We start from the raw sequence: 25009 nt of genomic DNA, 5'->3' as shown, positions 1-25009 counted from the left end.
AAACCCATTAGATTTTAGCCAACTGAATCTACTGTAGATTTAGTTAACTTAAATGTTATGATATTTAGTTGACTAAAACAATTCAGATTAATAAAATATGACTAAAACTAAATGGCATTTTGATCAAAAAACTATGACAAAGATTAAATCATAATTTGCTGTCAAAATTAACACTGCATTCAAAACAAGTTTTTGTTTCGTTATTGTCTCGTTTTCGTTGGTGAAAAAATGTCATTAGAAGAATCAACTCACTGTGGCAACAAAATTCTATCATTTACTAATCCAAATGTCATTCCAAACCTGTATGACATTTAAACTTTAAAAAGATATTTTCACAAGAATACAATGGAAATCAATGGGAACCAATACTGTTTGGGGAAAGAAATGCATACAGGTTTGGAATGAGTAAATATGACAGAATTTTGGGTGAACTATCTCTTTAAGGTATTAATTTTAAACATTGACACATATAATGTTTGTCTTCTGGCTCTACTTTTGAAATAGTGTATTTTTAACATTTATCATGGCGCAAAGCCTTGCATTTTAGACTTCCATTGTGAGAGCATCACTAAAATGAGAGACAAGTCCAAATTATTTTCTCTTATGGACAGCAAGACACATATGCTGTTGAAAGAGCTTGAGCTTAGCACATTCTTTAACATCTCCTCTCCGAAGTGTATATATAGTCTTATACTGCATCTTCTCTAAAGTGACCTGCTTCACCCTCCTCTGACCTGTTTTTAGGAATTTGTTGGGTAATTTACAGCTTTAGCTACAGGTCGTAGCTGTATACAGACCAGCTGACACCAAGATATACAAACACAGTAAACATTTGTGTGTGCTGAGTGGTATAACTGCCTTTCAAAGTTATAGAGACACTGAGGTCATCTCAGGGCTGGAGTCAAAGGTGCTGAAATATGTAAATCTTGGACTGAAGAGCCATAAAATTCGTAACTGCTTCAGCTGGTGGGCCAAACGTGGCGTTGTAATAACAGACTCCCTGGAATCACAACAATGTCTAATACATCTCCACACCCGTGTTTTTAAACGCTCAGCTAATTCCACTCCGCATTATTCCAGCAAAAACACATTATACCGTTAATTGAACCACTCCAAGATGTTTTTTGAGCCTTTCAAGTCATTTTTGGCCGCCTTTACGTGTAGATCTAACCGAATCCAGCAAGCATAAATGGCAGTAAGGTTCAGGATTAGTGGACACCAAGGAAAGCTGACGCGTTCGGCTCAGTCAGGGATGGTTGGAAAGACCCGTCCCCTCTGTCGACACTCTCTTCCCATCTCCAGTTCGCCACCGTGCTAAATACCACTCCTGTTAGCAGGCATTAAAAAGCCATTCACACCGCAGCCATGTGCTTGACTTGGCCGCCATAATAGCTGAGCTTCGTCTGGAAGGTGTCCGATATACACACAATCTGTCTCTCGCTCATCTATTTTCTCCATCTCCCTTAGCTTTTGGCACGCCAACAGCAATCGGTCTCTCTGGACCGGCACTTTAAGCTCCTTTGCCACAGATAAAGTCCCACAAGCATCTTTTTTTGAGTAAAACATTTAGAAATGGCTGTTACCTGCGAGAGCGGAACAGCGAAGCGTGATTTATACGCTTGAAAACTAAAGGATTTGCTAATGCATGTCGATCGAATATCACGGCTAGCCACGGAAAAGCGCTCTCTGGCACGTTCGAGTGCCTAAAGCCATATTTTTCACATTAGAGGTTCTGTAAAGTTGCCTTGTGGTGCACATATCCGCTGGCACCCTGCTCAAGGGGACGACTGAGCCTCGCCGTAGCTGTGACTCCCATCTGACCGTCATCAAAATCCAATACACTGTACATGGGTCCCGTGAATGATCCAGTGTTGCGATGAGGGCTCAATTGGGGGCATTTTGGAAAGTCAGGGAGGGTTAAGAGCTTGATGGGTGGGATAGAGATGCTGTATTGCAAGTCTCTTTTTCTCTCTCTCTACCTCCTCCCTTGGGCAGGTGGTCTGGCTGAAAACTGACAGGGGCATCAGAAACCAATTACCCAGACTGCTTACACACAGGCTTTTCGCTGCCAAGCCAAACTATGCTATCTGAATAGGCCTGCGTGTTCACTCCCACCCAAACCCCCGCCTCTCTCTCGCTTTCTCTGTGTCAAGCTTGCAGCTGAAAGAATGTGAGATGGTACCGTATTATATCCTGGTTTTCCCATTCTTTGTTTTTCCTCATTTTTGTCCATTGCTTATGTTGTGTCATATGCCCATTTAAAAGTTATAAACACAATTAAACTGTATTTATAAAATGATGGCGTATTAGGAGCTTTTCCTCTGAGGCTTCTAATGAGTTTTATCTTTCTTTCTTTCTTTCTTTCTTTCTACAGCTGCTCACTCATCTGTTTCTACCAGTGCTGTTTTAGTATTATTTCTGCACTATTACAGTATTTTTTAAATATTGAGTTTACTTTTATTTTGTGATTTTTTGTTTTTATTTTGTTTGGTCATAATTTTTTTGTTTTTGTTTTTTTTTATTTATATTTTTTCTATATATTTTTAGCTTTAATTTTTTATTTCAGTTTTAGTTTTAAAGGGATAGTTCACCCAAAAATGAAAATTCTGTCATTAATTACTCACCCTCATGTCATTCCAAACCTGTAAGACCTTTGTTCATCTTCAGAACACAAAATAAGATATTTTTGATTAAATCCGAGTGCTTTGTTGTGCCTTTGAATGTCAGAATTGGAATGCAAATCATGTTTATAGAATGTTGTTGTCAAAAACACCATTAGAAGCTACACCCAGACATTATGAATGAAACCTGCTATGATCATTCTACATTTAAAGCAGAATAATTCGATTTAAACAATTTGTTTACACAGTATTTACATATGCAGTTCATAGGAGACATTATGTTAAAGTTACAGCATGAAATACTTTTTAAACCTATAACATCTAACATACACTGCCCTCCAAAAGTTTGGAAACACCCCTGGCAAGGTATGGTTTTGGACAATATCAGCATAAATGCTTATCTTTTTTGGTGCAAATACATTAAAGCAACTTGACATTATCATTGAAGACCAGCAATAATAATTTTCATTTTAATTACATAATAATGGCAATATATACATGTCAAAGTCAGACATGCCCTTTTGCCAGCTGTGATGCCTGGTTACTGTTTAAACTTAGCCCAGGTTTTTAAAAGATTTTTGGGTCAACACACCTTAATAGCTTCAACAATTGATTGCCAATTAAGTTTAGAATACAATGAATTTAGGTCCAGATTATGCAGAGCTGGAATAGCTGCTAATGCTGGATATTTTGATGAATCGAAAAGTTTTCTCTATAAACTGTTTATGTAATAAAATATGTTTTCGTAGTTTGTGTTGTCCCTTATCAGTGCAAAATTATCACAAATTAAAAAGGGTTCATGCCAATATTGTCCAAAACCCCACTTTTCTAGGGCATTTCCAAACTTTTGGAGGGCAGTGTATGTACACGTTTACCTATTTTATCTAACAATTCTGACTTTTTTCCTCCACAAATGCAAGTTTATATCTCATAGTTCTGACTCTGTAATTCAATTTAATTCAACAATAGCAAGTTTGTCAATTCTGAGGGGAAAAAAACCCAGAAGTGTGGAATATAAACTCAAGAATGGGAAAGATGAGTTGATTTTTCTTATCAGAATTGAGGTATAAACTCATAATTGTGAGAATAAAGTCAGAATTTTAAAATATAAACTCAAATTTATTCTTTTATTCCATGGCTTCCATGGACTGCTACTTGAAAGCTGTCATTTTTTTGCCATCAGATAAGCTCCGCCCACAAAAACGTCATCACTGTTTGCAAACACCAAATTGGTCTATACTTTTTGAGTACAAAGAAAACAAAAATATTAAAAATATATATATATATTTTTTAACAGTTTCTTCTCTTCATTGTGTTGTAGTACTCTTGTGAACGTGCATCAAGACTGACACGGAACAGAAGTAATTGTCGTATAAAGTCATTATTTTTGTTCTCTTTGTGTGCAAAAAGTATTCTTGTAGCTTTATAACATTATGGTTGAACCACTGATGTCACATGGACTATTTTAATGATGTTCTTACTACCTTTCTGGGCCTTGAATGTGGTAGTTGCATCGCTGTCTATGCAGGCTCAGAAAGCTTTCAGATTTTGTCGAAAATACCTTAATTTGTTTCTGAAGATGAACAAAAGTCTTATGGGTTTAGAACGACATAAGGGTGAGAAATTAATGACAGAATTTTCATTTTTGGGTGAACTATCCCTTTAAAGCTTAAATTTACTTGAGTTAGTATAGGTGCCAATGTAACATTTCTAATATGTTTTTCATCTAATTATTTTATTTCAATCAGGCATTTTTAAATAATTTTAGTTAAGAATAACCACTGGTTTGTTCAGCTCTGGTTTCGCCTTAGTTAATGGTTACAGAGCACATCAGGCCAAAAAAAAACTTTCAGACGTGTGCTCTCTCCTACTTTGAACCTGAAAACCTGAAATTTCTCTCGTTTGTTTCCTTCTCTCTTCCTGTCTTTCTGTCTGGAGGGTGTAATTTCAGATGCCCATCATCATCTCCCATGGTAACCGGTTCCTGAGGAACCAGAGCTGGAATCGTTAAGCAAATTTGATTTCTCAACTCATTTGCCTTCTATAAACGTTGCCATATGTTTGATATTACATATAAGCTGTTCCAGTGGGTGCGGGGGGAAAGCTGAGAAAGGAGAGAGGTGGAGAACAGGAATCGGAACATTAAATGGCAGGTGAAATTGAGCGAGATCTGAGGCGCAGGAAAAACAGGGCAGATGAGAGGAACGATATGCCAAAACATCTTTTTTCTTGGCCACAAATAGGGAAAAAGGCAAAAGATCTCCTCTTTCAATCAATCTGTTTTTACATACGTAAAACAAGAACATCCAAATGTTGAAAGTTCAACCAGCAGACAACCGGGGTAGCAGACAACACCATGTCCCAACTCTACAACAATGCAGTGCTGAGTGGCTAACCAGAATCTCTCTGCAGGGTGAATCAACAGTATATGGTTTCTGGAAAAAAAATATTATAAAAACAGGGGGGTAGAAGTATTTAACTCAGGGACAGCCTGAAGGTTGGATGGTTTTGTGCACTGTATGGAATGTAAGCAAAGGAAATTTATCAACCAAAGACAGAACTAAACATTAAGGGGTGAGTTTACCCAAAAATGAAAATTCTGCTACCATTTATTTACCCTCATGTCATTCTAAACTCATATTACTGTCATTCTACAATTTTAGAAGTATGTCAAAACCTTTTGTACACACAGTGAAATTGGAAGTCAAAAATTTACATACACCTTGCAGAATCTGCAAAATGTTAATTATTTTATCAAAATAAGAGGGGTTGTATAAAATGCATGTTATTTTTTATTTAGTACTGACCTGAATAAGATATTTCACATAATAGACATTGACGTATAGTCCACAAGAGACACTAGTAGTTGAATTTATAAAAATGACCGTTCAAAAGTTTATTCTTAATACTGTGTTTTTACCCGAATAATCCACAGCTGTGTTTTTTTGTTTAGTGATAGTTGTTCACGAGTCCCTTGTTTGTCCTGAACAGTTCAACTGCCCGCTGTTCTTCAGAAAAATCCTTTAGGTCCCACAAACTCTTTGGTTTCTCTGCATTTTTGTGTATTTAAACCCTTTCCAACAATGACTGTATGATTTTGAGATCCATCTTTTCACATTAAGGACAACTGAGGGACTCATATGCAACTATTACAGAAGGTTCAAACTTTCACTGATGCTCCAGAAGGAAAAATTATGCATTAAGACCCAGGGGTGTAAACTTTTGAACAGAATGAAGATGTGTACATTTCTCTTATTTTGCCTAAAAATCTTTTTTTTTTTTTTTTTTTTTTTTTTTTAATTAATTCATTTATTTTATTTTATTTAGTACTGCCCTTCAGAAGCTTCAGAAGATGTTTGTATGTTTCCCAGAAGACAAAATAAGTTAAATTTACCCTGACCTTCTTATCTTAATGCATTGTGTTTTCTTCTGGAGCATCAGTGAGCATTTGGACCTTGTGAAATATCTTATTCAGGACAATTCTAAATAAAAAAAATAACATGCATTTTATATGATCCCTCTTATTTTGGTAAAATAATTAACATTTTGCAGATTCTGCAAGGTGTATGTAAACTTTTGACTTCAACTGTAAATGATACTTCAACTAATAAATACATCAATGTCCAAAAAATTTATTTTAATGTCATTTTTGTTAATTGTCCCATTTCATTTTGTATTTTAGTGTTAGCATTTATTGACATTTTTAATAAATTATTTATTGTGCTCATTTTCATCATAGGGAAAAGAGTACATTCTGCTTGATAACTGCTTCTATGTTCCACGCAGACAGTCAATCGTATGGTTTAAAACTACACGTAAAAAAAGACAGAATTCTCTCTTTTTCTTTTTTTGGTAAACTATCATTTTTATGCTATGTAAAGAGCATTAAAGACATTGAATAAAGGCTGTGAAGGGTTGGGAGTGAGAGCAGAGATGGGTCAAGAATATTTAATAAACGAGCAAGGATAAAACAAGACTTGGTGATGAACTGTTAGTAATAGATACGTGTCACCGTCTCGCCTGTGATGTCACTGGCACTAAACCAGTATTAGCGCAGTGCAGAAACCTAATCGTGTGCTAATCTGGACCTATCTGCTGTCGTCTTAGACGAACTGGGAAAAAGAGCCCTCCAAATTCCATAAACAAGTGCTCTAGATGTACTTGGTTCCACATGTTGCTATATAATCCACTCTCTAACAGCCACGAACAGTGAGCACTGTTTTACATCGCTCATTTATTGATAAAGTGGGACTGAAATTGTCTGATCTCATTCTGTTCTCATTAAAAAAATGGATGGCGAAATGTACAATCTTTCCCATGATGCCTTTCTCAGAGCAGAATGGCAATAACTGTGTAACTGAGTATGAGACCTTGTTAATATCACTGAAGCTTGTCTTTATCCCTCAGGCGCTGATGATCAGGGGTTGTTCGGACTCCGAGACCACAGAGGTTACAGTGACAAAGTGAAAGGAAACTGGTTTTGAAGCGTAGAGGTTGACAGGGAATCCGAGGATTTATGTGCACGCCTGTAAAACTTTACAAGAGGAGCCGCATTTCAAGCGATCCAGCGGGCGTTTTTCACATCAGTCCTAACCCAGCGGGGGCGAGCTATGAAAACTTTGTCTGGGGCGGAGGTAGAAATGATAAAAGATGAAGAGAGGTGCGTTTTAGTCTGTGGATAGCAGCATCTGTTCAAACAATAGAAGCCTGACTGAAGCTTTATGGTGCAAAACTGTCCATTAGGATCGTGAATGTTGCGATTAGGGTAGTGATTCTTACTCTCGTGCACGTGCCTGCTTGTCCAGGGGTCACAAAAGTAGCCATATTCCCATCTTTACGCATCTCGTGGGGTTTGTGTGGACATGTGCGGGCAGGACCCACAGGAGTGTTTAGGGAGAGTATGGATCGTATTAGAGCAGAGGTCACCGAGAGGCTGCCCATGTGTGCTGTGGACCTGATAGGATGAAGAAAAAGACCCCTGGATCCACTGTAACCTAGCATTGAGGGTTTCTGGATTATCATGAAACAGTATTTGCAATGCATTTAACTTCTGTAATGCTCCAGATTTCTGAGACTAAGTGTTCAGTAGGGAATAATGTAAAGCAAGGCTTGATTTTATCAGCGGAGATTGAAAGAGGTTGAAATTTGTTAAGATATGATGTTGGCACTCTGCTTTCCCTGCTTGTGTATCCTTAGTTAAATTACGTAAAATAAATGAAGAGTTCAGATGCAAAACCAGCTAAAAGCCATCTTGGTCAAAAATAAGATAATGATACTGAGTGAATGCTTCTGACACATCAAATACTTTTACTTCAAACTCGTTAAATTTCACCCTCAGCCCAATCAGAAGTACCAGTACTTACATAGAAACCTATACAAAGTAGCCAGAAAGAAATGCTCATTTTAAAGAAATACGTCAGATGGATTAAGAGGCTTTTGCATCTGAACTCTTCAAATATAGACATATACTGCATAGACATACATACACACACACTACCATTTGAAAGTTTTGGGAAGGATAGGGTTTTTTTTTTCTTCTTATGGCAATCAGCAAGGTTGATTAAAATACAGAAAAGCAGTAATATTGTAAAATATTATAACAATTTTATTAAATTCTATTGTGATATATTTTAAAATGTGATCTGAATTTTCAGCAGCCATTACTCTAGTTTCTGTGTCACGTGATCCTTCAGAAATCAGAACTTCTTAATATGCTGATTTTGTGCGTAAGAAACATTTCTTATCACATTGATCACAATAATTTTTCTTTCTGAATACAAATATTAATTTCTTAAAGGAAAAAAAACTGAGCCCAAAATCTCTGTTCTTTGTTCCATTAAAGGGATAGTTCACCCAAAAATGAAAATTATTTCATTAATTACTTACCCTCATGTCATTCCAAACCTGTAAGACATTCATTCTATGGGTCAACCAATTATTGGCCTGGCCAATATTAAGCATTTTTATGGTTATCGGTATCTGCCATTTTCAAAATTTGCAGATAAAATAATTTAAAAGCATTTAAAGAAAGTTTTTGTCAAAGTTCTTGTTATTCTTAATTTCGACATTAATTTTAATTTTTACACCAGATATATATATATATATTGGTTCAAATAATGGTTTTTAGTGTACTTGATCTGTAATAATCGGTATCAGCATCTGTACCGATTATAATTATAGTATTGAATTATGCTAATTTCAGACGCATATTCACTACATTTAGTTAGTCCGGCATCGAGGTCGACTGATTATCAGCATGGCCGATTATCGGCACAGATATTAAGCTTTTTTCAAAATCATTTTCAAAACCGATTTGCTGATAAAATAATTTAAAAGCATTTAAAGAGAGTTTTTGTCAAAGCTGTTTGTTATTCTTAATTTTGACATTAATTTTCTTTTTTAGACCAGACATATCGGTTATCGGACTGCTTGATCCGTAATAATCGGTATCGGCATCGGCCCTGAAAAACACATATCGGTCAACCCCTACTTCAATCATCTTCAGAACACAAATTAACTTTTTCTGCTCAGAGAAAACAAAAATAAAAACTTCACTACTTATTCAACAACTTTTCTTCCATGTCAGTCTCCGCTACAACCTCACAAGAATACCACAACACACCGGCCTTCTGACGTAGAAGAGGCTGCACTTTGTTGAACATGTCTGAAGATTTCAGAGAGGATGACTTGCAGTTTTTTGCCCAGACTTACTTATTTGAACCAGAATATACAGATGATGAACTACAAAATATAGAGGTTTACGTCAGAACGCCAGTTCCTGCGTCAGCAGCACCACAAGCATAGTACTCTTGTGACCGCGTGTCAAAGACTGACACGGAAGAGAAGAAATTGTTGAATAAAGTCTTTTTTTTTTTTTTTTTTTTTGCACACAAAAAGTATTTTTGTAGCTTCATAAAATTACGGTTGAACCACTGATGTCACAAGAACTATCTTAACTATGTCCTTACAACATTTCAGTTGAGTTGCTGTCTGTGCAGGGTCAGAAAGCTCTCGGATTTCATCAAAATGTCTTCATTTGTGTTCTTAAGATGAACAAAGGTCTTACGGGTTTGGAACGACATGAGAGTAATTAATGACAGAATCTTCATTTTTGGGTGAACTGTCTCTTTAACACAAGCAATGCTGGAAAGTCTCATATTTTTGAAAGCGTGCCATGTTTGTGGTCAGTTGCCTCAGAATCTTTCCTATGAGGAACACTCTAAAACCTCTTTATCTGTTGACTATTTGAAGATTGTTTGTAGTGCATTATCTGATTCGACTCTGTTACACCCATTGCTTGCATTGTGTGTTTTCTGTAAAATAGACCTTGTTCCTACTGATAGGTATGACAGCCGGTGGGCGACCTCTCGCGTGACGTGAGGCCATTAAAGCAAAGATGAAATGACTGTTCCATTCTGAAAGAAGGAATGCAGTGAAAAAGATGAAGCGAAAGGAAAAGAAAGGTGGATTTTGGCCCTGGGATCCCAGCTGTGTGGAATAGCACTCTGTCTTGTGCATTCCCAGCTGCTGGGAGCTCATAGTTCTGCTGCTCGAGCACGATCTATCCCCAATGTGCAGAATTCATTACGGCTGGAATACCGTAGCACAACAGACTTAGCAAGACAGGCCATTCCATCAGTCATTGAGATGTTTCATGAATCCCTAACAATAGGAAGCACCAGGGACAACTCACTGTTAACAGCAACTTGCAAGTTCAAAATAACCCTCAATTTCTGTACGTTAAGAGACATTTATATAGTGCTTTAAATAAACGTTTGAGAGGAGCATGTTCATCTAACTCTGTCAACCAAAGCTTAAGTGTATATAAATTAGAACACGGTTAGGATTGGGTTAGTTGAGTAATGTGATTTAGATTAACTCACTACTTGATTTTTAGTGGCCATTCATTAAAGGTCTTTAGCACATGGACCGTAAGCTATATTTTAACGAGCTAAAGTCCTAATACCAACTGTCAGCAAGATGCTAAAACTCTACATTCATCACTGTTCATTAATGTGTCATTAATTTCTCACCCTCATGTCATTCCAAATCGTTAAGACCTTCATTCATCTTCGGAACACAAATTAAAACATGAAAACATTTGATGAAATCTGAGAGCTTTCTAACCCTGCATAGACAGCAATGCAACTACAACGTTAAAGGCCCAGAAAGGTAGTAAGGACATCAATAAAATAATCAATGTGACATCAGTGGTTCAACCTTCATTTTTATGAAGCTACGAGAATGTTTTGTGCACAAAGAAAACAAAAATAACAACTTTATTCAACAATTTCCTCACTTCGACATGCATTCACAAAAGTACCATGGCGCATACTACCTTTCTGGGCCATAAAAAGTTTTAGTTGCATTGCTGTCTATGCAGGGTCAGAAAGCTCTCAGATTTCATCACAAATATGTTCATTTGTGTTCCAAAGATGAATGAAGGTCTTATGGGTTTGGAACGAAATGAAGATGAGTTATTAAAGTCAGAATTTTCATTTTTGGGTGAACTATTCCTTTAAAGCACTGCCAGTTTTGTTACAAATCCATTCCCTTTTCAAAATAAATTTTAAGACAATCACTGCCAGACTTCAGATATGAATAATATAGATATTTTTATTCATTTATATATGAATTATGTACAAGTTTGGGTCAGTTAGATTATTTTTTTAATACTTTTATTCAGCAAGGATGTATTAAATTAATTAATAATCAAAGAATCCTAAAAAAAAATTAACCGTCTTCAATGTTGTTAATAAGAGATGTTTCTTATGCACCAAATCAGCATATTACAATGATTTCTGAAGCATCACATGACTGAAGACACAAGTATTGTCTGCTGAAAATTCAGCTTTGCCATCGCAGGAATAAATTACATTTTTAAATATATTAAACTAAAAAAATGCTTATTTTAAATTGCAATAATATTTCACAATTTTTACTGTGTATGTGCCTTGAGTGAGCATAAGAGTCTTCTTTCAAAAAACATTTTTACCGACTGCTGAGTCAAAATTAATTACACATATTAACTGTATCTACTTCTATTTTAAACTAGACAGAAAGCCACAGAAACAGGATGTTTGTGGGGCACAAACCCAGTGTGTACTGCATGGACAATTTCCTCTGCGAGGAAGGCCGCACCCTCAGCACAGACCGAGAGCCGGTCCTGCAGAGCACTGTGTGTGTGCCACGCTCTGGGTAAGATGGCACTTTGATGTAGGTAACTACCTCCCATTTGATGAAAGTAAACATTCACGGTATCCATGGCTTGGCTTTTCCACTTCAGTGAATTCCAGAGCAAGCCTCCTTTTCAGGCCAATACATAATTGTCTAAGTGGTTCTGGACAGCAGGGGGCAATTTAGTCATTAGAAAGGCCAATTAAGTAATTAGGCCAGCGGTTTGACTGCCGCGTGTATGCTCACGGGCCCCGCAAGATCGCCTGATTTGGCTCCGGTGCCACTTTTACGCACATTTGCTCTTGATATCATTGAAGGCTTAAGTCCCCAAGTGGACATCCTCCAAATAAAAATTGCATTTCTTTAACAGCATGATGGGTAATTGAGAAAATGAAGTCGTGGATATACAAACCGAGGTCGTTCCTGAGTCAGAAACATTTATGAAATGGAGAGTGCCAGAATCTTGGGTAATATTTAAAGACATGCTTAAAACATCATCCAATCAGCCGCGCGAAAACACCAAGCTCCAATACCATCTTGAAACAATGAGGAAAGAATTTGATGATAACATCTTTGCTTCCACCAGACTGGAGCTCGTGTGTTCTCATTCCCGTATTATTCTAACTCTCCAGTCATTCTAATTCCATGCTGACACTCATATTCCACTCTGCAGGTAGAGTGTCACAGAGGTGTGCAAAAAGCCAGCAAAAACTGAGACAGAGAGAGGTAAGGAGAATATTTTGGGCTAGGAGGTTATCCAGCAGGAGCAGAAAGGTGACTGCTTTTTCCATCACGCCGTTGCTCGTGCCAGCAGATCATAGCGCCCAGTTCTTACACATGAGACCTGGAATGTAAATATTTAAATGCGGCAGAAGTCAGATTCTCCTTAATTCTATCATTTAAATATGCATTATTTATCTGAGGTCCATCAGATAGTTACAGCATGGAGTGTTTGGTAAATATTTGTAGCAGAATGCTGATGATGAACTTTTGAACACAAGCCAGCTGAGACATTTGCAAAATTTATGATGTAAATTATCCACACGTTTTCCACCGTGGTATCATTCCTAATAACATTTCTAATTAGGCAATGAGCATACAGGCAAGAATGGCTGTGATTAGGCCGTTTGCTTGTGATGTTCTTCGTTTGTTGCTAGTTTGAAAGAAGTCTCTCATGCTCACCAAGGCTGAGTTCATGTGTTAAAAATGCAGAAAAAAACAGTAATATTGTGAAATATTATATTATGCTGATTTGGTGCTTAAGAAAGATTTCATATTATTGAAGTGACTAATGTTGAAACTAGTGTTGCTGAATTTTTTTGTGGAAATCATGATTTTTTTTCCAGAATTCTTTGAATAGACGGTTCAAAAGAATTCATTTATTTGAAATTATTAACATTGTAAATGTGCTCACTGTCACTTTTAATCAACTTAATATGTCCTTGTTATTGAAGCCTGTTTCAGTCGCTGAATAAAAAAAAAGTAATTCCGACTTTTTCTCAGAATTGTGTGATATAAAATCACAATTGTGAATTATAAAGTCGGAATTGCGCGATATAAACTTTCAATTTTGACTTTCTTTTCAGAATTGCATGATATAAACTTGCAATTGTGAGCTATAAAATCAGAGTTGCAGGATATAAACTCAAATTTGCAAGAAAAAAATCAGAATTGCAAGTTTTTATCATCCAATTCTGAGAATAAAAGCAAGAATTGAGAGTTTGTATCATGCAATTCTGAGAAAAAAAGTCAGAATTGTGAGTTTGTATCACTCTATTCTGAGAAAAAAGGCCAAAATTATGAGTTTGTATCATGCAATTCTGAAAAAAAAAGGCCAAAATTAAGTTTGTATCATGCAGTTTTGAAAAAAAAAAGCCAGAATTACAAGTTTGTATCATGCAATTCTGAGAAAAAAGGCCAAAATTATGAGTTTGTATCATGCAATTCTAAGAAAAAAGGCCAAAACTGAGTTTGTATCACACAATTTTGAAAAAAAAAAAAGCCAGAATTACGAGTTTGTATCACGCAGTTCTGAGAAAAAAAGTAAAAATTGCAAGTTTGTATCAAGCAATTCTGAGAAAAAGATTCAGAACTACAAGTTTGTATCACATAATTCTGAGAAAAAAAAGCCAGAATTGTGGGTTTATATCACACAATTCTGAGAAAAAAGTCAGAATTGCGAGTTTGTGTCACAAAGTTCTAAGAAAAAAAGTCTAAATTGCAAGTTTGTATGACACAATTCTGAAAAAAAAAATCTGAATTACGAGATAAAAAGTCACAATTACCCTTTTTTTTATTTATTTGCGTAAACAGGCTTCCCTCTACAGCTTGCTCAATAAAAAATCTTAGTGACCCCAAACTTATGAACAAGCTGTTAACAAATTATATAAGTAACTGGCATTTCATTCACAATATGCCTGTCTATACAGTATGGTTTATTTTTCCTCCGCCAACAAAAAGACTGTAGTTACTACAATTCGAATTCTCTGTAGCAAACACAGAAGCCGAGTGATACAAACAAATTAGTGGATTGGAACTAATTGCTGTATAATAATAGGGCAAAAAGCTCATGACAACTTCACAGTGAGTGTACAAATATTTCTGCTGTATTTGACCTATATATTTCTGTTAATCCCATTATAACAGACTCTATCCCTCCAAGGTCCATCAACACTTCAGCACTTCTTCACAGCTGAAAACAGATGTGGCTTCTGCTAAAGTGTGAGTTCCAACAACTTTATTCTGTTAGTCCTAGTTTGCAGTGGGGTTTTCACTCCATACACAGATCCTAAAATAGCCTTGTGACTTTCCTTCTTTGCTAGCCAGTATCACACAGAGACTCTAGTATCTGTGAGGTTGTCTACATCGTCAGCAAGACCGCGACCTTTGACCTCAGCCCAGAGGAGGGTGGTACATATATTATATAGCTACAATGAGACACCGGGATGAACAAATAAGTGCATGCATACATTGCTTTAGCATAGGCATGAGGTATTCAGTCCACCAACGCATTATGGGAGAGATAAACAGCTTGAGCTCCGTTCCTACAGATACCCGGTACTATTGCTTGATGCATTCTGCATGCTTTAAGTTTTAAGCAAGCGTGCATTGCTTCCTGCCATACCAAGCTGTCTATGTTCATCCACGTTCACAGAGCAAGAGATGAACCATGCGCTGCATGCGGCCTTTAAAACTCACCACTCCTGCTTGAAAGGAGAAAGCCAAACCCTCCCCAGTGCTCTTCAACCTCCCCCTGCACTCCATCCGAGAGCCAGACGTGGATGTGTGCCAGGCCAGGCAAACCGCTCTATCCTCCAGGCATCACACCCCATTATCCCCCAAGGAACCACATCAGCACTGAGATGGGGACCTGTTTTTCTGTAGCACCTTCGGAGCTCAAAGCACTTCCTGAGCTCTTGGCGACGTTTCCCAGCGAACAGAGAGGAAAAGGTCAGGCTAACTGCTTTAACCCAAGGTAGAGGCCAGGGTAAAGGCTGGAGATGCCAGCAACAATTGATGACTCACGCCGCGAAAGCCCGAGAAAGAGAGCGCTGCAGGTTTGAGGATATCGTAGGCAGTTACTTTTATTGGGAACGATTAATACACCGCTAGCGGCATTTGGAAGCGTTCCCAACTCTGATCTCCCACAATCCCGCAGCTCATGTTTCAGATTAAGCCTCGCAGCGACACCGCAGCCTACACATCATCCAACTCCTTCCTTCTTGCCTCCACGCATGATCTTGCCGTCTGACCTCACTCCTGCCTGAACGTTCCAGGCGAGCACGGCGCTTAAATTATCCCTCAGATTCTAATACAGCATAATCATTTGCCTGTCATTTTCATTTCATGCTCTTTACTTCTTCTGGGACTATTTTTGGGTGGAAAGCTGTAGGAAATTCAGATGTTCAAAAGCTTGCTGATTAGCCCTGTGATTAAAATGGATCGCTGGCTGAGCCTTCGCCAGAATCTAAAGCAGAGACTTCTAGAATCATTAAGAGTACTTTGTAACAGTTCATATTGCAGTGCCTGACTCCATCTGCTTTGCCCTTTCTAGTGACATTTAGCGTACGAACACAGTTCAGTGAAAAATAAACTCACTCTCAAAGAAATATTTAATGCAATAAATATCCAAACTGTAATTCTATCTAAAACCAATTCTGTCTGAAAGTTTAAAAAAAGAAGATATTTTGACTTTGTCAGCCTGGGAATGAGAGTGGTATTTTGACCTCTCTCTCCCAGGATAAAGATGAGAGAGCTGTCACCCTGCGCCGGGGTCCACATTTCCCACGATTCCTTACACGGGGTGCGCTGGCTGGCGGGCCCTGCAGGCATGTTCTTTTTTGACAGCATAGTTAGGAGGTGCTGATGAAAGTGGAGAGGCTACGTTGCCCCTGTACCCTCTCAAATTAGCACAGGAGCCCTGTTGCCTGTCACACAGGGGCCCCGGCTCACAGATTCAGTTGCAGTGTGAGCATTCATGTCTGTGTTGCTGCCACCGATGCAGGTTTTGTGGTGGTCAGCAGTGTATTGAGGTTGAATTGAGGTCTTGTGGGACTTCAGTTAGCACCAAACATCAAAAGAAAATTTGAATGTTTGAAAGAAATGCTTTTTTACTGTATTTTTTAATGTGTATTGTGTGTGTGTGTGTGTGTGTGTGTGTAATACAATATATAGGTAGTTTTTGTAGTTTTTAGTATTATATATATTCGCTACCAGTCAAAAGTTTTTGAACAGTAAGATTTTTAATGTTTTTTTAAAGAAGTCTCTTCTGCTCACCAGGCATGCATTTATTTGTTCCAACCAGCAATCCAACAAGGAGCAATTTTTGTGAAATATTTTTACTATTTAAAATGACTGCTCTCTATTTCAGTATATTTTAAAATGTAATTTATTCCTGTGATCAAAGCTAAATTTTCAGCATCATTACTTCAGTCTTCAGTGTCACATGATCCTTCAGAAATCATTCTAATATGCTGATTTGCTGTTCAAGAAACATTTTTATTATTATTATTATTATTATCAATATTTAAAACAGTCTATATTTCAGGATTCTTTGATGAATATAAAGATCCAAAGATCAGCATTTATCTGAAATAAAAAGCTTTTGTAACATTATACACTATACTGTACCATTCAATAGCTTGGAGTCAGGATAATTTTTTACATTTAAAAAATTATAGAAATTATTTTTTTTATTTAGCAAGGATGCTTTAAATTGATCAAAAGTGATGATAAAGAAATTTATAATGTTACAAAAGATTTCTATTTCAGATAAATGCTGTTCTTCTGAACTTTCTATTCATCTAAAAAAACTTAAAAAAACATTCTACTCAGATGTTTTCAGCGTAATGGTAATAAATGTTTTTTGAGCAGCAAATCAGAATATTAGAATGATTTCTGAAGGATCATGTGACTCCGGTAATGATGCTAAAAATTTAGCTTTAAAATCATAGGAATAAATTACATTTTAAAATATATTCAAATAGAAAACAGTTATTTTAAATAGTAAAAATATTTCAATATGTTACTATTTTTGAAGTACATCAAATAAATACAGGCTTGGTGAGCAGAAGAGACTGCTTTAAAAAAACAATAAAATAAAAAAATAGTGTTCAAAAACTTTTGACTGATAGTCTATATTTATTTATTTATTTATTTATTTATTTATTTATTGTTAGGTCAGATTTTTTTCAAATCTCTCTGACACATGCACAATTAATTATAATAATAATAATATAATTTATGAAATGTATTACTTCATATATATATACAGTTAATCATTTTTAAAAGGTATACATTAAATGTAATATATAAATTCTATATAAAATAGGGTACAGTGTGTGTGTGGTATGCATGGAACAAAAACACCCTGCCTGTTTTAATATAACTCCTCCGCTCTATACGTATCTCTCCTTTTTCTGTACAGAAATAAAAGCTGGATACCCTCCACCTGCATATCATCAAGCAATTAGGTTAGTTTGTCCATCTTTCACTCTAATGTTACATTCGACAGGCAGCAATAGGATAATCAAGACGTGTCAGATGACAGCGCGACCCCACAGGCAGACAGTCATCCTCTTTTCTCCCCCTATACCTCATAAATTTTATTCAGCATTGATTTCCACACCAATCTATCAGCCTGACAGCTACTCTCCCTCCCCCTGTGATTTAACTCCAGACTTTTCGTCAGGCTTTTATCTCATTTCCTCCCTGCTCTGGTTTGTCTGTGGATATTCATAATCACTTAATCCATAACAACACCTTTTTCAACCACCGGATCCCCAATGCACCCTTGCCAAAACACACACACAGGACTCTCTGTCTGGTTGCCTGCTCACTGACCTGTGAGAAGTTCAGTCCATTCAGGGGATGGCACTGTTCCTCCACCCTCTCCACGGCACCTGTCTGCTTTCCGAGACGCTCGGCTTCCTGCGCCAAGAACAGGTCGAGCACCGGAGTTCCCCGCGACCGCACATCTGCTTCCGTCAGCGAGTTCACCATCAGCATCACCCACACTGGCCTCTTGCGTTCCCAGTTCCCTGCGATGGCGTTAAAGAGGTAGTCGGCATAAAGTCCCCGGCCACGCTGGTCTGCCGTCATCCAGAAAGGCATCATGTGTTTGACGTAGTCCAGGTGGCGCTTGAGTCGGCGGTAGAGATCGCGCGGCAGTAACGTCTGGAGGTTTTCTCCGTTGGGGAGAAGCTGGCAGCTCGTGAGCTTTGAGATGGTTAGAGGATCTGTAAGATCCAGTTCAAAGAAAACATTGGTGCTGGTCTGAAAGGCCCGTTTCGAGCTTTCAGGGATGTAGTCCCAGACTCGAGTGTACGGGACGTGGATTGTCCCAAACAGATAGGACGGAGGGTAAGGAGCAGGCCGTTTAACGGTCCATAGGAAGGAGTTCATGTCTTTCTGCTTGATAAGGAAAAAAGGAAGAGGGGATTTTAGGGTCAAAGGGTCAAACATTAGACTTCAAAAAGCTTACATATTTCTTACATGATAAGAAATATTAGTATTAGACATTGATATAACAATCTCAAACTGAGTTCCACAGGGTCACAGGCATAACTTTTCCTTTTTAAAAGTCAAACCGAAGGAAAAAAGCCCCGTATAGTAGCTGTGTCACAGAGGACTCGGTTCATGCCAGTGCACTGATAGAGCTGGCGTATTAAATCTGTGGTGGAAATGTTTAACCGGGGTTCTTAGTTTACAGTGTGCCTCTCCTCGTAAAAAGGGCCTTTACACTCTGCAGCGCTGCAAACCTCTACCGCTCTGCACCCTCTGAAACTTTAAAGTATTTACTGGTTGCTGAGGCTGTCAATAGCTGTGCCCTTGTAAAATGTAACCTTCAATGAACAACTCACACTTAAACGGTCAACCTTTAAATTTAATGAATTGTTCAACCACCTCAGATCAGGAAAGAGCAGTTTACAGTTTATTAACCACCAGTCAGAGCTGATGTTAATGAGAACAGAAGGAATTGCAAGTGATTTTTGACTATACTTATTGTTTTTTTTCTTCATATGTGACCTCATATGTGATATTTGTAGCAATAGTCAACAATACATTGTATGGGTCAAAATGATCAATTTTTCATTTATGCCAAAAATCATTAGGATATCAAGTAAAGATCATGTTCCATGAAGATATTTTGTAAATTTCCTACCATAAACATATCAAAACAGCTAAGAACACCCTCAGATTTTTTGCACCCTCAGATTCCAGATTTCAAATAGTTGTATCTCGACCAAATGTTGTCCTATCGGAACATATACATACATCAGCTGAAAGCTATATATTCAGCTTTTATATGATGCATAAATCTCAATTTGAAAAAAAATTGACCTAAGGCTGGTTTTGTGATCTAGGTGCACATATGCTTGCTTGCATTAAGAAATACAGTTCATACAGAAATTACTTGGATACAACTGTTCTGTTTTTGAATTAGTGTCATTTTAATATTTTTGTCAGGGTGTAACATGCAGAATTTTGTTGTTGTGTGAAAAAAGAGGGAGGATGCATGTATGTATATACATACAAACTGAGTACACAAAGTGTTTTAATACTTTTTAAAATTTTAGGGTCATAAAATTAAAATATTTTTTTAAATGGTATGTGTTTTAGGAATGTGAAAGCAACATACAAAGATTAGACTGCATTTCTAAGAACTTGGTACGTTTTAATACTAGCTTTTTTTTTTTCTCTTTCTCGAAGTTATTTATTCCTTCATATTTTTAGGACTTAACGTTTGAAATAGCCACATGTGTTCGCGACTGCTCATGTCTTCATATTGTACTTGAACACCTGTGGAAATGGCTCAAACACTGACCAGCTTTACTGGAGAGCAGCTTATATACTAAAGTAATATATTCTGTAAGAGCAGGTCACATTCACAGACCCTCGCTCTGTTTTATGGAGTAATTTCTTAACCAAAAACAGGCCTCGCAGTACTTGCGTATTATGAATTACATTAAGAATGCACAAGTCACGTCCTGGATAGTAAGACCATTAATGATATAAATCTCCAGGAAATGATAAGCATTATTGGCAAAATAAATAGAAAAAGGTAGACTGGAAGAACGTTTGCGTGCATAATGCATTCATTTTCGATTTATATTTAACAAAGACGTTGCATTTCTTCCTTTAAATAAACAAACGGCACAAACGCAGTAGCGTGCTGAATGAGTGAAGAACCAGCACTCTCTCTAAAACTTGGTATGGTCGATAATACATTTGTTTGATGGAATATAATGTATCTTTCCTTATTATTTCCTTCTCGACCGATTATGAATTCTCTCTTCCACACACTGTATGGCTCAGATGAAAGCGGGACATTAATTGCGTTAAAGAGCCCTGCAAACTTGCCAAATCATAATGAAGTAAAATATGCTCGATAACTACTTTAACAGCTCTCGTCTCAATGAAACTTGATCAGTTTATGGGGGTCAGTGGATTTTTTCCATATAAATGCATTTGAAGTCTACTCACCCGTGGGGCTTCCCCCTTTTTCCTTTGACACATAAACTGGCACTGCACTGGCAAGACTTTAGCAGTATTTCACTTGGCACAAAAATTCATTTTTCTGGCCCAGATTTCTGCGATTACATGACAAGAAGTGACACGCGGCTGGCTGGACGCCACTAAATAATTATTGTTTTAAAATAGATATTCCGTTATGGCTCAATTGATACTTTGAATGCAACAAATATAATTATTATATTAAAATAGCTGTTTCAAAGCAATTATAATGTCACTATAAAATGTCTGTTTCTTGCCATTTAAATTATAATTTGTATTCGTATGTATATTCATTTCAGAACACGAAGAGAAACAAGATCATGCAGAATAATTAAATAATAATAAACGAAAACCCACCTCACAGCAAAAGTAATTAATGTTTTATGTTAAAATAGCGATTTGATGATTTAATTTGTTGCAAAGTGGATCTGTGTTTTAGCCGCCAGATACAGTTGTGTTTAGAATAATATTTCCCTTTCATAAAAATACTTATACGTTGAATTAAACTTTTATTAAACGTTACAAACATTATAACTTCGACTCGCAGTCTTTGAATTGAATTATTTCAGGTGTTGGTAATAAAAGCACCTCTTTAAAATAGCCCACATTAGCAGCGGAGAAGATCAAACAGCGAATCAATCTCCTAAAATAATATCATGCACGATAGATCTCGATGACAAGCCATTTACGAGTTTCTGCAAAGGTGCGTGCAGCAGCTCCACAAAGTGCGCACTAGACAAACTCACCGATACGGGCTTGTCACATTTCCGCGTGCTCTGGTGCGTGTCCCGGAGTGAGCCCACTTGAAAGAAAGCGCATAAAGTTACCAACCATCGTAGTCCCGAGTGACAGTTCATTTCGAGATGAGAGGGCACAGGACACCTCACGCTTCCCTCAGCTCCGTTGCCTCTGTTGTTTACAAGTTGCTCCTGGTTTCAGAGCACAAATGAAATGTTTTCTGCCGGTGATGGTTGTGGGCTCACATTTGCCGTCTCGAAAGGAAAGCATTCTGCCCTTCCGCCATTCTCCTGCCCCAGACTTTCAAAGGGATTCGCGTTGTCTCCTGTCTCTCTCTCACTCTCTCTCTTTCGCTCTCTCTCTCACTCTCTCCAGCTGCCCAGCTGTGGAGAGCACAAACTCTACGCTGCTCCCCTCAACTTTCCAGTTTAACTGCGCGGAGAACGTGAAACGCCTTGAATGTTTCCCCCACTGCGTGTGAAGAGGAGGGGAGAGCAGGTTCTTTCGGAGGACGAGAGTGTTTAACATTTCGACGGTCAGGGCACAGAGCATTGATCTACATTAATCACTGGAAAATACACTTAAGGTGGATGATAACTTTTCATTAGATGTATGAAGACTTTGCATTAAAAACCCGGTTAAAGAGCTCTGTTGGTCAGAAATTCGCTTTACAACGTATTGTGTTCACACTTGTTTACGGTAAGCAATATATCATTTAGTACTATAAAGGCCTACCATCCTTACTACATATCCATCTTATTTTTCAATGCAAAAGCAAGCTGTTTTTTGTAATGTGTGAGACGTCCGGTTCATAAGCCGCTGTAGGGAAAAAACGAGAAGAATAACAGTAAAACTGTTTGCACTACAAACCATTGTGTTCATATTTAGGATAATGCATTAAAATAATATGGCAAGACAAACCGGTTTGCAATATCAAGCCGCAAAATGAGCTGTTTTGTGCAGCTAAAAATGACTAGACACAGATGAGACTGGAAGCCAGACACATTCAATGTACAAATGGCCGTGTCCGCACTTATGAAAAAATGAAGTGGATACTTTGTCGCAAAAATAGGCCTATAGCCTTATAACAACCACCATAATATTGAGGGTGCTATTGTAAATTATCAAACCAGATGATCAACAACTAAAAAATGTTTTCAAAAAAATTAATTATTAAAAAATGTATAGGCAGAGATTGACACAAAACACCATAGCAGTAATGAACAGGCCAGTATATAACATGACCTGTAACATAAGCACCCTACTGTACATAACTGATTTAAAAAAAAAAAAGAAATACAGTTTTTAGGTAAATACAATGTGATGTGTCATCCAAGGACTTTTTGGAACGTCTTTTTAATTTCTGCCTTTCTTTTAAACTTTTCTTATCTTGTTAAACATAGTTTTTAACTGTAGAATATATTTTATTTCATACTTTTTATATTTTACAGTAAAACTGCATGGCCATTTTATCCATTTAAGCTAACAAAATTTCTGCTAAGGTGACTTCCAGTTATAACTATAGGCTACATTCTCCTTCTAATTAAAAGGAAAACATTTTAGATCTATTTTAAGGAATCAAAACAATCTGACAGTCAACAGCAGTTCCTACAAGATAACTTTTTCCCTTTGATTATTTTCCATGATACAGCACAAACTGAGGCTTGGCATGAACACGTTTGTTGTTGTTTAAAAATGTGTTGCATTCTGCATAGAAGGCATGCCATCGGGGTCTTTTAACGCTTAAATGTTTAGTTTCTGGCATATTGTATCGTTTATCCTCAATTCATCACTGTCACCGTCTATTTGACAGTAATGCGTTGTGTCCATTGACTCTAATCATTTTTGCATTGACGTGTTCTGGATCGCAGGCGCAGCTATGATTAATGAATCTAAACATTGTAGGAAGTAATGCCTGCAAAAATATATTTTAAGTTTGTTTTTCATTCCAGGCCTCGTTAAGGATGTGTAATTCCGCCCGGTACCACTGGAGGATGAATGGCGGCGCTGAAAGCCAGTTGTCGTTTTTCCGCGGTGGTGCCGTGACCCGTGTTATTGTCCGAGTGGATGGCCGAGTGACAGTGTCAAGTAGTGGGCAATTAATCATAGGGATCCTTCAAACCGAGTGCTATATAGAGCTCCACTGGTGACAGCAGAAAGGGTCGACACAAGAGCCCCTTTGTGTTTCCATCACTCATTCTCCAGACTCTCCGCAGGTCCTGTATGAGGCTCCAACGCGGGCGTACTTGCTTTTACCTACTGTATATTTTCTGTCGGCTCAGTGATTACACCACACTGATTACAGACTTATATTTGTTTATGTGAGTGCGAGCCTGCTCACCCAGGCCTTGATGATGTGCAGTATCAGTACATTTTAAAGCAGCACGTTTCAATCACAAGTGTTGATGAACGATTAAATTATATATCTGGTTACAGATGAACGGCTCTAGCTAAAATGCCCTTCCTCTCAGTTTCCCCAGCGTGTTGTAGCTACAGTAAGAGATTCACCTAGAATCAGTTTTCAGTCTAAATGATAGATAATCCCGTGTAATTGTTTTTCTACGGCTCATTGACCTGGATTTTTGCTGTTACTCTCACAGAGATCCCACATCTGCCGTCTCTCATTGTGTGTGTGTTCTGTTATCATTGAGGGCTTTTCCCCTCGTACTTGTCTTCTGTTTCACCTGTGGCCACCTGCAGATGCAGTTACCTGTTGAAACCACGCCTTGCAAGAGTTCGGGTTCTGAGGGTGATTTTCACATTCTTGGCTGGTGAGCGCGCGAAGCTCCTTACGGAATATTCCTGGATCTGCTCCAGCACATATTGTACACTCGGATAGTGGAAATAAAACAGTTGGAAGTTAATGTTCTGGTTGTTTCTTTAATGCATGCCCTGGGACACATAAGCCTAATGCTTGCATGTTTTTTTTTTTCCTCAAAGGGCGAAGTGTCCCAGTCGCATCTGCATTCATTCACCTCATCGTCAGACTAAACCCTTCAATTAGACGTTCAGCCAAACAAACACGCTGACGGGCCGGTCTATATGCTCTCATATGCTGTCAAACTGTTTTTGTGATGGAGTGGGTAATGTCTTTCACCTTAAGGTTCCTCAAGTATTTTTGTGTTTCTGAGGCTGAGAGAACTGACGCTTTGACATTTCACAGCTCACCCCCTGAATGAGCTCATGATTCATGATTGAATCAAGACAAAATCTCTCCATTTCTATTTGAAGGTCTTTTCCGTTCATTTTAGCTAAGTTTGATCTTTTTTTGTGCGTTACCTGCTTTGTCCATTAAGATACCTGTGCCAGTTTAGCTTGTTTATCTTTAAAACAGCGCCCTCTGTTGCCCATTCCTAGTATTTGCGTGAAGTCTTGAGAGTAAAGTGAAACAGCCATTGTGCGGCTCTCAGTAACCTAAGACAAAGTCAAACAAAAGGGAAAGTTCCCAGTGAGTGGGA

The 25009-nt window shown here is 37.7% G+C and overlaps 1 protein-coding gene across 2 annotated transcripts in view; it reads right to left on the bottom strand.

The window, feature by feature from the left end:
• trabd2b (TraB domain containing 2B) overlaps nucleotides 1–21997 on the bottom strand; it is an 80955-nt gene extending 58958 nt beyond the window's left edge. Inside the window, exons 1-2 of one of the 2 annotated variants that reach the window (XM_051117222.1) lie at nucleotides 21560–21997; nucleotides 18141–18707 (exon numbers count right to left, since the gene is read on the bottom strand). In XM_051117222.1, the coding sequence (XP_050973179.1) occupies nucleotides 18141–18707; nucleotides 21560–21670 (678 nt within the window). In that variant the 5' untranslated portion in view covers nucleotides 21671–21997. Of the gene's footprint in view, nucleotides 1–18140; nucleotides 18711–21559 lie in introns of both variants that reach the window. The other variant, XM_051117221.1, reaches the window with a different exon arrangement.
• Nucleotides 21998–25009: the final 3012 nt, after the last annotated feature.

This window comes from Labeo rohita, chromosome 8 (assembly GCF_022985175.1).
Source record: "Labeo rohita strain BAU-BD-2019 chromosome 8, IGBB_LRoh.1.0, whole genome shotgun sequence".
In the NCBI taxonomy this organism is placed as follows: Eukaryota; Metazoa; Chordata; class Actinopteri; order Cypriniformes; family Cyprinidae; genus Labeo; species Labeo rohita.
This window is presented reverse-complemented; position numbering and strand designations above follow the sequence as displayed.